This window comes from Vulpes lagopus, chromosome 8, assembly GCF_018345385.1.
Source record: "Vulpes lagopus strain Blue_001 chromosome 8, ASM1834538v1, whole genome shotgun sequence".
Classification (NCBI taxonomy): domain Eukaryota; kingdom Metazoa; phylum Chordata; class Mammalia; order Carnivora; family Canidae; genus Vulpes; species Vulpes lagopus.
Window position 1 is genome coordinate 43,285,745 of NC_054831.1, and position 16,373 is coordinate 43,302,117.

Sequence of the window (16,373 nt, forward strand, 5' to 3'; positions counted from 1 at the left end):
AAACAAAGTAAACACATAAGTCAGCCACTTTGCTCATCAATCTCTGTGAAAACAAAAATAGATAATCTCAAGCATATTCTTAAGAGTAAAAGAACATCATCAGTCACAACAAGATAACCAAAAAGGGAATTGTGGGTAGGGAGACAGGAAAAAATATGTAAAATAAGTTGAAGTTAACCAGAAGACAGCAATATGAATTGTTTAAACTAGAGCTCTCTGTTAATCTCCTTAATAAAACTTACGTGATATTTGCCTTACCCCATCATGATTCACAATATGAAATAAGTCACATGAGAGAATTATGAATGATACACTATGCAAATATAAAATACATTTACTAATAAAAGGAAATTAACAAAGGAGTAAACATGTTCACTGGAATGGAAGAGCCCCCAAATCAGAGCATGTTAGCTGCTAGATCCTGGTAACTTGTACATAATAATAGTTACTATGGACAAGAACAGTGCTAAATATCCCATATGTATTAACTCATTTAATTCTCAACATTCTTATGAGGTAGGTAGGATTATCATCTGCAGACAGGGAAAATCAGGCCCAGAGACATTAGTTTTCCTGAGGCTGGCCATACCCCTAATAAATTGCAGCACAAGGATGGATTCAAACCCAGGCAGTGTGTCTAGAATCTGCTTTTAACTACCATGTAAGCACATCACAGGCATTTGCTAATTTGGAGTGATTGTGGGGAGGATAATTAGAATTCCCCCAATTTTTTAAAGATGGAATATTTTAAATTCCACTTTATCAGTTTAGTAGTTAAAGTTCCTTTATGTAACCAAACATACAAATCATATATTAATGTATGCTTTAAAAAATTGGGGTCTTAGAAAAAAAAGTTTGGGTCTGTTTTTCCCTATAGCTAGAAAAGTAGTTATAACATTAATTCAAAAGAATAAACATGGAAAAAATATCTGTGAAAACCCTTTAAAAAGAAGAAAAGACCAGTGGATGATGGGAGACAGTCCATACCACATAATAAGATACATTTATTTTATTTTTTAAGTTCTTATTTAAATCCCAGTTCATATACAGTGTAATATTAGTTTCAGTATATAGTAATAAAACATATTTTAAAGCCTCAAAACTTAAAATAATGTGGCCTTAGCCCATGAATAGATAGACTAATAAAACAAATTCTAAAAACAGATATGAATGCATATAGAAATTTAGAATTTTATAATGATCACACCAAAAATGTATTCTATTTCTCCTAAATCTTAAAAAATCATTCTCTATCACCTTTCCATAGAATTTATTTACATGAAGTCTAAAAATAAGCTTTATCTGTGGTAATATCGAAACACTTACAATTCTATAAAAATCAGTATCCAGATTATCTGCACTAAAAGTAAAACCACTAAAAAAAATTAAAATAAAAATAAAAAAATAAAAGTAAAACCACTAAACCAATTATGACAAGATAAATAAATGAATAAAGGAAGAGAAGTCACATAAAAGGAAAAAAAGTATGAGAAAGTTAAGAATGACATTTAAAGACTGTTCAGCAAACATTTATTGACTTCCTGAAGAATGGCGGGAATTCTAATAGATGTCAAGGTGAACAATGACCCTTTCTTTCAGACATCTAAACAAGCCTGTGTACTAGAGGTTGTATAAAGGTCAGAAGATACTCAGGACTGAACAGTTAGCTTTCGTGGGATGGGATCGAGGGCCTGGGGAGGAACCAAGGAGCCTGCACAAAAGAGGGGGACAGTCAAGTAGACTGAAGGAGAAGGGTTCACCTGCTAGAAACAAATGATGCAGGGGGTGAGGAAACCCACTCCTGACATGTAAGTGGAATGAACACAGCCTAGTTAGACTTTCAGGAGCTTGTGGGAGGGTAGCAGGAAAGGAGGCAGAAAAGGTAGGTTAGAGCTACATATTGACTGGTCAGTTATATACCATGTCAAGAAATGCTAGCTGGATCCCACAGGCATCAGGGTAACCACCCAGTCGATGATTTTTAAATCAAGAGGAATGTAATTCGGGTAAGATGGACAGTAGGAAAAGAATCAATTCCTTCCTCTCTGGCTTGTTATGGCCCGGAAGCCAGCAGCTCTGCCGTAGCCTCTGGTCTCCCTGCCTCTACTCCTTTCCCCACACTGTAGGCAGGGTCTTCCCGCAGGGACTTAGTAGCTTTTTGTCACCATCATAAGAACCATGGTCCCCTTATTGAGCCTGGCATGCAGCGTCCCACATGTGACCCCTGCCTTCCTCACAGGCCTCATCAGCCGCTGCCCCTTCACCTGGCCCTATGCACTGGCATATTAACTGTTCCTAGGTTCTGAAACATGACCCATATTCTTCAGCTCTCTTAGCTTCCATGTGTTCTTCCTTCCCATCCTCTATCTACACTGTTCAAAGTTTTACACTGTGCCAAGCGTAGTACCTAGCCTACTGTAGCCACCCAGATGTTTGGTTGAATGAACACATGAGTAAATGAATGGAGTCAAGTTCATCTGAGTGTTCATCTGCCCTTGGAAATTTTTTCTGACCTTCCTTGAGCTTTCCATAGCTTACCCTTCTTTCTATTCTCTAGCTCCTGTCCCTATCAGGTTTTTTTACTGCCTTGAGTTGATTGCTTACTATCCATCTCCCATCCCCCAGAGGTTGTGAACAACTTAAGGAAAGGGATTATCTTTTATCTGTATGTCCTGTGCGCTAACATACTGCTGAGTACACATTCATCTCAACAAATGTTGGTTGGGTAATGAAATGGGGAGCTGGGGAGCTTGGGGAATCAAAGCAAAAAGCACATAATTAACAATAGAAAGAAGAGATTGATTCTTCTCTTAGTGCTAGAGAATACAGGTTCCCCAGGGCTGGAAGAAGAAGGCAATTTCAGGTATTCACCTTGGCAAAGGAGAGAATGACATGATTTCCTCCTGAACAACTCTGTCCTGTCCTCATGACTATTTAGAGCCCTCCTCATTAATTATTAACCCAGTGGGCACCTGAAGGCAAATAACCCATAAGTCCCAGATGATGCAGGTGACTTGTAGGGGCGCTGAATTTCTTCTTCTTTTTTTTAAGATTTTATTTATTTATGAGAGACACAAATAGAGAGGCAGAGACATAGGCAGAGGGAGAAGCAGGCTGCCTGCAAGGACCCTGATGGAGGACTCTATCCTAGGATTCTAGGATCATGCCCTGAGCTGAAGGCAGATGCTCAACCACTAAGCCACCCAGGTGTGGGGATCTGCATTTCTAGGCATTCAGAAAAGAATAACCTCCATATATTACTATTTAACTTTTTTCCCCATTTATGCTTAATGAAATCTTAAATCTAACACTATCTTACATCCTATTTTCTGTTGTAGAATAAAGACCCCAAGATGGCTCGAGTAGCACTTGAATCTCTGTACAGATTACTTTGGGTTTACATGATTCGAATTAAATGTGAAAGCAACACAGCTACTCAGAGGTAAGGAGGTGGTTTGGGTTAATGGTAACTACATCACTGAGTTAATGGTAACCATTTCTTAGCCAATGAAGAGGATGTTTTGTTTTATTGATACCTGTACTCACCAAACTAGAAACTATTCAAAGTTGACAGTTTCTAAAAGATCTAAGTGATAAGGACATTTTCAAGCTTTCCTTAGTCATTGGTTCAGCAGCCCATTACAGAAATTTCAGCCTGTACCAGGACCAGGAGGTTCCATGTCCAAGGCTGCATTCACCATGTTAGCAAAGCAAATGGCTATAATTTTCCAACTGTTCTTATTTTTCCGGAAAAACTTTTCATAGGGTAATTATGCTAATGAAAAAGGAATGAAGTGGTTTGTTTTCTTTTTCTGAATTCTCTCTGATACTTAGATAAAATGAAACATCTGCCATTTTCCCTTTCAGAACTGGAGCTCAGCCAATCTTGCTTGTCTTCTCTTTTTTTCTCCCTATCTTTCAGCCGTCTTATAACCATCATCACAACACTTTTCCCCAAAGGGTCCCGTGGTGTGGTGCCAAGGGATATGCCTCTGAACATCTTTGTGAAAATCATCCAGTTCATTGCCCAGGTAATGGAGAAGCTTCTGGCAGTGGGAGTGATCTAATTGCCTTCAAGTGGCCAGTCTCCTTCCTAGGAAATACTACCAGATGAAGAATCTAAAGTAATATCTTATGTACAAAGACTTTTCAGAATGGTTTTGTAAGTGTTTTCACACATAGTTTTGGGGTTTTTTTGTTTTGTTTTATTTTGGGTTTTTGTTTTGTTTTGTTTTGTTTTTTGCTTCAAAACAAATAGTGACCTGGGTACATCAAGTATTTTCAGCATTTGACAAATGAGCAACTGAAAGAGTTTAAGTGACTCATCTAAGGTCGCAGAGCCTATTAGTAAAAGGGTCTCTTGACTTCTAGTCTCTGCTCTGGATTCTGCAAGTCAGGAGGAAGCAAAGAGACTGATGTTTGGAGGAAATCAATTTGATTTTTGAAATCAGATATTGAAATTTGAAGAGTAAATAAAAATGCTTTTTCGCCCTATGAGAAAGAAGAATAAAATAAGAATATTAGCATTTATTAAGCACTTACACTTTGCCAAGAACTTTTCTAAGAATTTTACAGGTACTAGTTTCATTAAAATCTGGGTCCAATAATAATAAACTATGTTTATTATTAAGAATATTAGCATTTATTAAGCACTTACACTTTGCCAAGAACTTTTCTAAGAATTTTACAGGTACTAGTTTCATTAAAATCTGGGTCCAATAATAATAAACATAGTTTTTAATATTTAGTTTACTGTTTATACCCAAGATTTTTACTTTTTAAAACACTTTATGGGAAACTGTTATACCCCAACTTTGGCTTCCTTGTGATTTACAGAACAATGGGAAAAGATAATTGTTCCAGTTCAACCTCTGCCACAGCCAGCTCTATACCCTTAGCAAGTCAGAGAGCATCTTTCTTTTGTTTCTTTATAAAATGTGGATTAAATGCTTGCCCAGTGTACTTCAGAATCCTGTGTGGATAAAGGAAAATTATAGGCATGAAACTACTGTTAAGTACAATTGATACTGATATAAAGATGAAAGATTCAGTTGTTACTTCACAGACTATTTAATATTTGATATCTCCCTGTGTGTTTGGTATAATGAGATGCTTCTATAATATGTGTACTTAGGGAAAAGACATTACTTGCTTTGCAGGTAGATGAATTAATGTGATTTTTCTGCATGTAGTTATCATTTGGCTGAAAATATAGCTTGATTATTCTGAAATATGTTGTATAAAATTAACCTATCATATCATAGTAGCTACTGTCTCAAATTATTAGAACCTGGCATATGCTTTCTTACTTAAATAGCCATAGTATATCTTATTTATTCATTATTCATTTCACTTGCAGAATTGTCCATTATAATATGAGCCAAAAGACGTGAAATGTTAGAGAATAGGATAAAATGGTAATTTTGCAGTGGTATTTTTAAAAATACATTTTAAACTGAATTTCAAGAAGTTATTAGCATTCGCAACACAAGCAGGAAGTGTTGAGACTGTGAATAAGCCCCAGACACTCAAATGTTTGGGGTTTTCATTTTTGGGCATTTGGTTTTTGTTTTTTGTTTTGTCATTAGCCATTCCATGCTTTACAGGCTAATTCCACATGTTATATAATGAAAGCATCTTTACACAACACATGAAAACAGAACCTTCACCCGAGGTTCCAGGGGACATGATCTTCCTTCAGGGAATCTCTTAATGCATACAATTGAGCAGTATCTTGCTTCTTTTGGCAGCCACCTGTTTGGTGCCTAATGAAAATAGACATTTCATGTTGAATTTGTATTTTAACATCTTTGTTTTGTTTTCTCTTTTTCACTACAGGAACGTTTAGATTTTGCAATGAAAGAAATTATTTTTGATTTTCTTTGTGTGGGAAAACCAGCAAAAGCTTTCAGTCTCAATCCAGAGGTATGAATAATCATTTTATGTACTTCTAACAGGGCATGTATTCACAGAGACATACCTTTGCTTTGCAACTTTGGGGAATAGGGCAAAGGTCATTTCTCTAAAAAGTCTTCTGTTTGTTTCTGTCCATGTTACATGATTAAATAGTATAGATGATGGAATTTCATAAGTCAGATTTTGTATGAGTAGACCAGATGATGGCAGGTTGATATGCTACCATATTCTGTTCTTTTATAATAGAGTAAAGCTTGCCCAGAAAGATAATCTGCCAGTACAAGTCAGGTTGTTTTAGTCAATACATATTTAAATAGTCAGTGCTTCTAACTAATTTGATGCAGATTAACAAGTTGAGTATTGGGAAGTGGTGAAACAGAGAATAAATACATGTAATAAAATACTAAAATCTAGTGGAATTGAATCATGTATGAATATATGTTTTTGTGGCAGCATCACAACTCAAGGGCCAGGCAGATCATGGAAATTATGGGTATGACACAGTTGGAGTGACCTATCCAAATGAGAAGCACATTCAGTTTTAAACTTTAAAAATACTGTGGGCCAACAGAACTCTGCCTGGCAAGCTACCTTTTTGCAATCCTTTCCCTATGATATTGTAGAAAGAACACTAAACCAGAAGACAGCAGTTTTGGATTTGCACTTGGCACAGGCTCTACCACTTTTATTAGCTATATGACATTTATCTCTCTAAACGTCAGCTTTTTTGTTAGTAAAATGAACAAAATACTTTTCTCAACCACCTCATGGAAAAATTGTGATATTATGACATTATAGACTCTTAAGCAAAAAAACAAAAACATACCATAGAAATTTAAAAAAAAAAAAAAAAGGTTCCTATCTTCACTGTGATAGTGTCTGACTCCTTCATTCTGTCAGTAATGACAGAAGGTCAAAATCGACAGCTGGTTAGCAGTATAAGGAACCAGGTCTCCTGGTATCCTTATACCTTTTCCCACACACCCTATATTCTCTCCTTGGTACTAAGGTTGCCATGTATCAAAGGACATCTGAAGGAGCCCCAAAATCAGAGTTTGGGAGTTTTTGTCTGGTGTCTAATGATATAGCAGTCCTATGAAATAGCTGCATCCAGGGTCAGTGGGCCAAGGAGAGAGGGACAAATTCTTTGCAAATCCAGAGCATTTGGGCTAGAATGATGCCCAACACCCAATGGTAAAGAGTTTTGTCCTTCTGGGAAATTTCTCAGAATATTTTTCACTTCTCAGGTGTCATGGCTTTAACGTCTTTAATATTTCTCAGAATTTCCAGGTTATTAGTCTAAAAATAACATATTAAAAGCTACCATAATAATCACATGTATGAAACTTACCCCTTGTTCTTCCCTCAAACTCCGCAGTCAGGACAGCCCTGGTGGCACAGCGGTTTAACGCCACCTGCAGCCCAGGGTGTGATCCTGGAGACGAGAGATCAAGTCCTATGTCGGGCTCCCTGCATGGAGCCTGCTTCTCCCTCTACCTGTGTCTCTGCCTCTCTCTCTCTCTCTCTCTGTCGCTCATGAATAAATAAATAAAATCTTAAAATAAAAAAAAAACTCCTCAGTCAGTGATTAATTAGTTAACCTCTTTGTGCAGAGCAATTGGAATTATAGGGTTTTTAATGTTAAAAATTACAATAAGATACTGAGTATCTTCTCCCATTTTTCTTGAGCTTATAGGGTTATGGGAGATTTTATCAGCAGTTGGTAATTAGAACTTAAAAGCATATTTATGAACCCAGTCAATAGCACACACAAGGATAGTCTATAAAGCAGAAGTTACACACTTAATAAAATATGTTGTACAGCAGTTTCTCAAGGAATATATTCAATTTGTGCCTTAAGTAATATTTTAGAAATAGTATATGGAACAAAGCCCAGAGATGGAAAGGATTCTCTTACTACAAAATCTATAGTGCACCACCACTCAACAGTTAGATAATTTCCAGTTAAATGTCTCATTTTAGTTCAGACCAAGATGGTTTCCTATAAGGCATTCTTATCATCATAAGAATTTACTCATCTGTGAAAAGTTTCTAGGTCATCCATTTGTCTCATTTTTGCCTTCACCTAAAATAACATGGACCTGGAGCCAGTCCCAGAGGCAAAAAGAAGAAATAAAATTCATATGGATTGGAAATGAAGAAATAAAACTCTCTTTATTTACAGACAACATGATTGCCTATGTAGAAAATACCAAAAAATCTACAAAAAACCTATTTAACTAACATGATTTTAGAAAGTTTGGAGGATACAAGATAAATATATAGGGACACCTAGCTGGCTCAGTCAGTAGACCATGCAACTCTTGATCTCAGAGTTGTAAATTCAAGCCCTATGTTGGGTGTGGAGCTTACTTTAAAAAAAAGATAAATATATAAAATTAATGTATTTTTATATCATGATAATAAAAAATTAGAAATTGAACAATTTGTAATAGCAATGAAAACAAAATATCAATAAAGCTAACAAATTATGTGTAAGATTCATATACTGGAAACCAAAAAGTTTTGAGGAAAATCATAGACAACCAAAATAAATGGAGAGAAATACTGTTTGTGGATCAAAAGATTTAAGATTGCAAAAAGGTCAGCTGTCCCCAAATTAATCTATATATTAATCTGTAATCCCAGTAATAATCCCAATTAAAATCCCTATAGCATTTTCTGTAGAAATCAATAAACTGATTCTAAAATTTATATGGAAAATATAAGGAACTGGAATAGCCAACATAATTTTGAAAAAGAAGAGTAAAACTGGAGGACTGGCATGTCCTGGTTTCAAAAATACTGTAAAGCTGCAGTAGTATCATACTGTCAGAGGAGTGAATGTAAAGACCAATCAACAGAATAGAGAATCCATAAATAGATCCACACATATATGATCAATTTATTTTCAACAACATTTTCAAGTTATTTCAGTGGATAAAGGGCTGTCTTTTCAATGAATGGTGCTGGACCATTGGACATCCACTTGCAAAATAATGAACTTTGGCCCAGAATTTGCACAGTAAGCAAAAGTTAAGTCGAAATGAATTATAAACCTAAATGTAAAATCCAACGTTATAAATATTCTAGAATAAAATAGAAGATGAAATCTTTGTGATCTTTGGGTGGGCAAAAAATTTCTTAGGATGCAAAAATCATAAAATTACAAAAGAAAAAATTGATAAATTAAACATCAACATTAAAAATGCCTGCACATTAAGAGATACCATCATTAAGATTTAGAACCACTGGGCAAAAATACTTGCAAATACATATTGAAAAAGCATTTGTATCCAGAATATGAAGAACTCTCACAACCCAACAGTAAGAAAATAAACAACCCAATTTTTGGAGTGGGCAAAATGAAGAGCCTCTTCTCCAAAGATGAAATACAAATGACCAATAAACCTGTGAAAAGATGTTCAACTTCATTAGTCATTAGAGAGATGCACATTAAAACCATAGTGAGAGGCACTGAGAAGGATATGGAGCAATTGGAACTTCATACGACTTTGGTGAGAATGCAAAAGGACAATCATTTTAGAAAAGAGTTTGGCAGTTTCTTTTAAGATTAAACGTACACTGACCGTATGATCCAACATTTCTACCTCAAGGTATTGATCCAAATAAATTAAAACTCCAAAAGCCCAAAAAGGTTTGTGTGAATATTTATAGCAGCTAGTCACTAAAAATAGGAAAGCAGTTCATGTTCAACAGCTGGTGAGTGGCTAAACAAGCTGCACATCATCAGTACAGTGGAATACTATTCAGCAATGAACAGGGACAAACTACCAATTTTGCAGCATCTCAAAAACTTAATGCTAAATGAAAGAAGAAATACACAAAAGGCTATGTACTGTTTGATTCCATTCAGAATAAAGCAAAACAATAAGGCAGAAATTAGATAATGATTGTCAGATGCTGGATTGGGTGACATACTGACTGTAAAGAGGCACAAGGGAACTTTTTGGAGATGATGGAAATAATTTTATATCTTGACTGTGATAGCGGTTACCTGACTATATAGGTTTCTTGAAATTCAAAGGACTGTACAACTGAAAAGAGTGTGTTTTACTCTGTGTGAATTATGTTTCAATAAACTTGACATTAAAAAATAAAATGGAGGGATGCCTGGGTGGCTCATTGTTGAGCATCTGCCTTTGGTTCATGGGATCCAGGATCGAGTCCTGCATCAGGCTCCCTGTGGGAAGCCTGCTTCTCCCTCTGCCTATGTCTCTGCCTCTCTCTCTCTCTCTCTCTCTCTCTCTCTCTCTCTGTCTCTCATGAATAAATAAATAAATCTTAAAAAAAATAAAGTGAAGATTCTAACCTACAAATATATAATTACCAACAAGAACTTTTCAGGCACTATTCCTCACCACCCTGTATGATCAGTAGGTATTATTACCCTCCTTTTATAGAAAGGAAGCTGGGACTTGGACTTGGAAAAGTTAAGTAATTTCTTAAGACCAGACAAATAATAAAAGAGAGAGATATTATACAGAACTATATAAAATACCAAAAGAAATTGTTTATAACATTAAGTTGAAAATATGTGTCCCAAACTATCCAATCTTACCTCTGCCCTTAGTGTTATCCAGAGGGAAGGAAAACTGAGAAAACTGGCCAGGGTGGTTCATAAACTGGATATACCACTTGCAAATAATTAACGCTTGACCGTTTACGTCAATCCAGGGTTGTTCTACTGATACTGCATTTCCTACTTCCTCACTCAAAACATTGCTGTGTCTTGAGAAAAATATACAAACGTAGAACACGGTTCATGAACTGCTAAAATAAATGAGTAAATGAATGGACTTTCATACATAGTTGAATTTTTTAAAGTTAATATTCTTTCATTCTAGAAACTGGAAAGAGAATATTACTAAAGGCTATAAAACCATAAAGTACACATTGCATTGGTACAAATTAGCCAGAGAAATATTCACCAAATCCTGGCTGAAATATCATTATTCCTTAAGGCTTAAATAAATAGTTTTAAAATCAATAGAAGTCTATATTACTTTTTGTTATAGAATGTAATCGTGCCACAAAATAGACAATTTAGACAAATCTGACTTACATGTACAGCTTTCCACCTGTTACTTATATGGCCCTCACCTGAAATATGGGACTAATTATACATTCCTTGCATGGCTGTTTTAAAAGTGAGAGTTAATGAGCAAGAGAGCAATTCTGGATACATTTTAGGGACTCACTAAATTGTAACTAGATTATCATTGTTGGTAGTGATAAGTATTATTTGCTGCTGTAGGTAGTAGCCTACTTTAGAAACGTTAGAAACATTGCAAAATTGCAATTGCACCAAGAAACAGTGACAGAAACTTATTACTTTATATAATATGTACCACATGTATTACTTCATGAAAATAAGGGTATAAATACATGTGGTACACGTGGCTGTTAAGGAAGTACAGATGTTTTAGTACCTTCTGACCTTTTAAGACATTGCTGCTGGTAGCAACTAACTCACTGAGTCATTTTGCAAAGCCAATATAATGCCTTACCTGAGCCCGAGGAAGATAACAATCTGGCCCAGAATGGCATTTCTTCTTATAAGCTCACCTGTTTTGATAAGTAACAAGTTCAGTGGCACTGAATTTTTAAAACTCATTATCAAACTTGATTGTCTTTTTTTAAATATTTTATTTATTTAATCATGAGAGACAGACAGAGAGAGAGAGAGAGAGAGAGGCAAAGACACAGGCAGAGGGAGAAGTCAAACTTGCCAGTCTTTTTGAATGGAGTCATCATCCGGCAATTCAGAGCAGGCCATTTTTGTTTTGCGATTCACATTGGAATTCCTATTGTTTTCAATAGGAATTCTTTGTGAATTCTTTGTGAATTAACACGTGTGGCATCTCTCTCTCTCTCTCCCTCCAGGGGACATATAAGTCCCTCATTTGCCTAGTTTATTTTAGTTACAGCTGCTTCAGAGGCTGGCTGCTGTGCCCTCTGAGGTGCACCAGGATTTCCCAAACAGCACGAGTATGACCATCTCAAACATCCCCTCCGAGTGGGATGAAAATCTTTCTGGTTGTTTTTTTTGTGATGCACCAAGAAACAGTGACAGAAACCACAATTTTACATTCATAGGTTTGGCCTAAAGTCTTGTGCCTTTTATTTATTTATTTATTTTTTAAGATTTTCTTTTTTTATTTATTGGGGGGGGGGGGGGCAGAGACAAAGGTAGAGGGAGAAGCAGGCACCATGCAGAGAGCCTCATGTGGGACTGGATCCCGGGTCTCCAGGATCACACCCCAGGCTGAAGGAGGCACTAAACCGCTGAGCCACGGGGGCTGCCCGTCTTGTGCCTTTTAAATTACTTGCTCATACTAATCTGGATAGCAAGCCATGCTAACTTCTCTCAAAGACTAATGGTTTAATTCAACTACAATAATTGGGTTTTTCTTTTTATCATGAGCACATTATCTCTTTCAGAGAATGAACATTGGTTTACGGGCATTCTTAGTAATAGCCGATAGCTTGCAGCAGAAAGATGGTGAGCCTCCCATGCCGGTGACAGGAGCTGTTCTCCCATCAGGAAACACATTGAGAGTGAAGAAAACATATTTGAGTAAAACGCTAACTGAAGAAGAAGCCAAAATGATAGGTGGGTTTCAAAGATGTGTTAGAGCCCCTCTAATGACCAATGGATACTTACCCTTAGTGAGATGTGCTGCTAAAAAAAATTTTATAGAAGTAACTGGTGAGGCATTCCAACATTAATTGTTTTGATTGATTCATGCTGTGCTTTGTTTTACTGCCCTTTAAACTTTCTGGAACTTCCTGGTAAACATTTTGCCATTTAAATGTTAGACTTTTATCATGGTCTTTCCAAACTCCTAGTATTGATTATCTACATTTTACAGAAATTTCTAAACCAGCTGTATCCTTTGGTAGATAATCCTGTTTATAAAGCGACCATATAAATATTCATTTGTTAGTTCGTTCATTTTTATAGTTCCTTTCTTTTTTTTTTCAGTAAAATTAGTTTAATCTATGTTTTAAACATTCCAGATCCCACACATGCCGTTATATTGTGGGTTTAGCCTACATATGATTATTTTCTTTTTAGTTTAGCTATCTTAACCCAAAGAGATGATTTCTTTCTTGTCAAATACTAGAATTTCAAAACCAACCACAACCTTTGTTAAAATAATTTTGATGTCAAAGACCTGAAGGAAACTTAAGGAGACTTTTCATTTTAAAATTTTTGTTTTTAAATAGACAATGCTTAAATGAGTTCAGAAAGATTTAATGAAAAAAAAGAAAAAAGAAAAAAGAAAAGAAAGATATAATCATCTGAAATAATAATTATTTTATTAAAGTACGAATTTTAAATACAAAGCAATTTGCTTTTCATTTGTATTATATACGTAAAGAAATAAAATGCATATACATACATGAAATACATAGGCTATACATACTTGTTTTCCATAGTGGGACACTGGCCCTGTATAAAATGAGAGAAGTAAAAGTACTATAGCTAAAATATATTTCCTTCATTTTAAAATTTATGATGTGAGTCATTTTTGTTTATTTTACTAAAAAAATTCACACATATATTTGAGAATAAAGTTATTACAATTCTAACCCCAAGTGAGAATTTTTATTCACACAATCAGTAATCATGGTGAATTTTCTGTAGTATCCAAAAGCATAAAAATTCAAAAGTAAGGCTTTCTTTTTTATTCAACTCTTCTGGAAAATAATTCCTCTTAAGTATTAGAATTCCCATTTATAAAATTTAAATGATTATTTGGTGAGCACCCAACAAGTTCAGAACACTATGCTAACAGTTCTGTGGAAAAGGGATTGAGTTAGGATCTGCTTATTGAAGTCATTGACCCATAGATGGTTAGGATTTTACTCCTTGATGGATTTAGTCGAAGATGTCGCTATAATGCATGTTTTCTAGGCATGTCATTATATTACTCTCAAGTACGAAAAGCTGTGGACAACATTTTAAGGCATCTTGATAAAGAAGTAGGAAGGTGTATGATGCTAACGAATGTTCAGATGCTAAATAAAGAACCCGAAGACATGATCACGTGAGTACAGTGAGAGCTAAGTTTTTAATGAAGGATTAATTACTCAAAATGTACCATCAAAGATTTTTCTCATTTGTTCTTCCCACTTATTCTGTATTTTATTCTCCCCTTCCTAGCATCAGAGTTCTAAGAGTTATTAAGGATAGTAAAAATGTATTTTGACAGTATTTGACTAACTCTAAAAGTAAGGTCAAACCTGAGGTTGATCTATTTTGGTTGTATCTCAAGTATCATTATGCCAGTAAGTTGAAAAATGGAGCCCAAGACTCTTTCACTGGTCCACGTTTGTCAGAAGTGGTATCTTCTTACTAAGCTCTGTCACAGCCTGTGTGCTAGAGTGACATCACCTGTTTACAGACAGTTCATCTTTATAAATTTCAAATTCACTTTTTCTAGTGACCATTTCTGAATTGTGAGAATTAAATGTGCCTAATAATCTCTAGGCAACCCTGTCATAGCAATATGGGATCTTAAAAACAAAAACAATTTATAGTTTTAAATGTAGAAATCAAATGTTCTTAGCCAAACTCTAAGATGTAGCTTTGTACGTAGAGTTCTGCAGAAAAAACACACAACTTGAGTTTGCTGCTTTTGATTCATTATGGCAGGAACTAGGATTAGGTTACAACTTTACCTTTTAAGAAGATTCAGACTTTGTTGTTGGACTATGAATTAAATTCTATTTGGCACCTGTGGCATAATTTTCCAAAAATATAATTGGGAAAGCCTCCTTTGTTCCTCAACATCTTCAGTTCTAAATACCACAGTTAGTCAGATATGGGAAAATTCATATCGTGGGTGTGTATTTTTATTAGAGTGGCAGCATGTGAAATATGAAGTATGGTGAAACAAAGCAATACATAATAAACAAAGTAAAACATACAGAATTATTTTAAATGCATTTTTAGCAGTATATAAAGTTAAAATGAAAACCCCTCCTCAGAGCTCCACTTGATATCTGTGACCCTCCTTGATGCAGTGTGATCCCCTCCAGAACTTTCCCTATGTCAAAACCAAGATATGCATTTGTTGCACAAAAATGGGATCATATAACATATATTATTCTGCAGCTTGCCATTCATTTGATTTAAGTGATCACATTGCTTTAGGTTTCACCCTAAATAACCATAAAAATTGAAATTGACCAAGATGAGTAACATTAGATGTATTGTCACCAGCTCCAGTTCTTACCTCACAAGCTGCTAGATAGCAACCTTTACCCTCATTAGTACATACTTTTTGAATATATTAAAGCAATTTTCAGTTGATAATGTAGAAAATACAAGAAATGCTTTTAAAACTTCTGCATTGTAGTTGTTTCCCCTAAAAATAGTAAAGAAAGGCTTTTAAAGGAAAACTATATTTTTAATCAAGAGATCGTAAGATAGGGTTGGAACCAAAACAATATATTCAAAACCAAAAAAAGATACAGGTTTAAATAGAAGTGTAAACATTTTGTTTGTATTTTAACCAATACCTTAAAGGTTTTCCAAGATGCTTCATTACTTTTCCCTATTCAGTCATCTTAAGACCCCCATATAGAGCTAGAATACTTTTCTTGCTACATTTTAAGACAGATCCTCCAGTGAGAAATAACTCATTGCTACATTTTCCAAAGACAAAAAGAAACATTAAAGCAACATAAGCATTTGGGAGAAACAAATGCTTATGTATTGAGGTCCACATCATACTAATGGAAACCATCTTTGGAGTTGTTATTCAGTCCTCTATTTTCCTGCATCCTTCTTGAGGTATAAACTTGAACATTAGCATTCTATGGTTGCTTCATTTCCATTCTTCATCCCTTCTGTCATACATGACAGCAAATAATAACAATATCTGTTAATAAAATGATGTTATTGGGGGATTCACTTCCTTCCTATAAAAGCCCAGAGAGGGGAGCCTGGATGACTCAGTTGTGTCTGACTCTTGATTTGGGCTCAGGTCATGATCTCAGGATTGTGTCAGACTCTGCACTCAGCAAGGAGCCTGCTTGAAATTTTCTCTCTCCCTCCCCCCACTCCTATCCCTGCTCTCACTCTCTAAAATAAATAAATAAATCTTTAATAGCCCAGAGAGCAAGGACTACAGTAATAAAAGGAAATCATGTACCCATTAGAGTTTCTAATCTAGGCTTCTTTCATCAGTTTGGAAGCCTGGCAGAATTTGCCTTACAAATTCAGGTCAACGGGGTCATCTGTTTTCCAACAAATATGAAAATAATCCCAGCTGTTCAAAACATCTGGTGAGCAAGCTAGGAGAACTATTTAAAGGACTCACCACGTTGCAAATGAACAACTAGGAGCCATCACTCAGTACATTTGAGGATGTCACCTGAAGACTTCTCTTTCCTTCAGCTGATTAAACACCACTGTGCAA

At 35.4% G+C, this 16,373-nt stretch overlaps 1 protein-coding gene across 11 annotated transcripts in view; it reads left to right on the forward strand.

Annotated features, from left to right (window-relative positions):
* FRY (FRY microtubule binding protein) overlaps positions 1–16,373 on the forward strand; it is a 434,668-nt gene that overhangs the window by 286,750 nt on the left and 131,545 nt on the right. For all 11 annotated transcript variants that reach the window (XM_041766014.1, XM_041766015.1, XM_041766017.1 and 8 more), the window contains 5 exons: positions 3,339–3,442; positions 3,923–4,031; positions 5,839–5,925; positions 12,382–12,553; positions 13,862–13,994. In XM_041766014.1, coding sequence (XP_041621948.1) covers positions 3,339–3,442; positions 3,923–4,031; positions 5,839–5,925; positions 12,382–12,553; positions 13,862–13,994 — 605 coding nt within the window. The remainder of the gene's footprint in view (positions 1–3,338; positions 3,443–3,922; positions 4,032–5,838; positions 5,926–12,381; positions 12,554–13,861; positions 13,995–16,373) is intronic.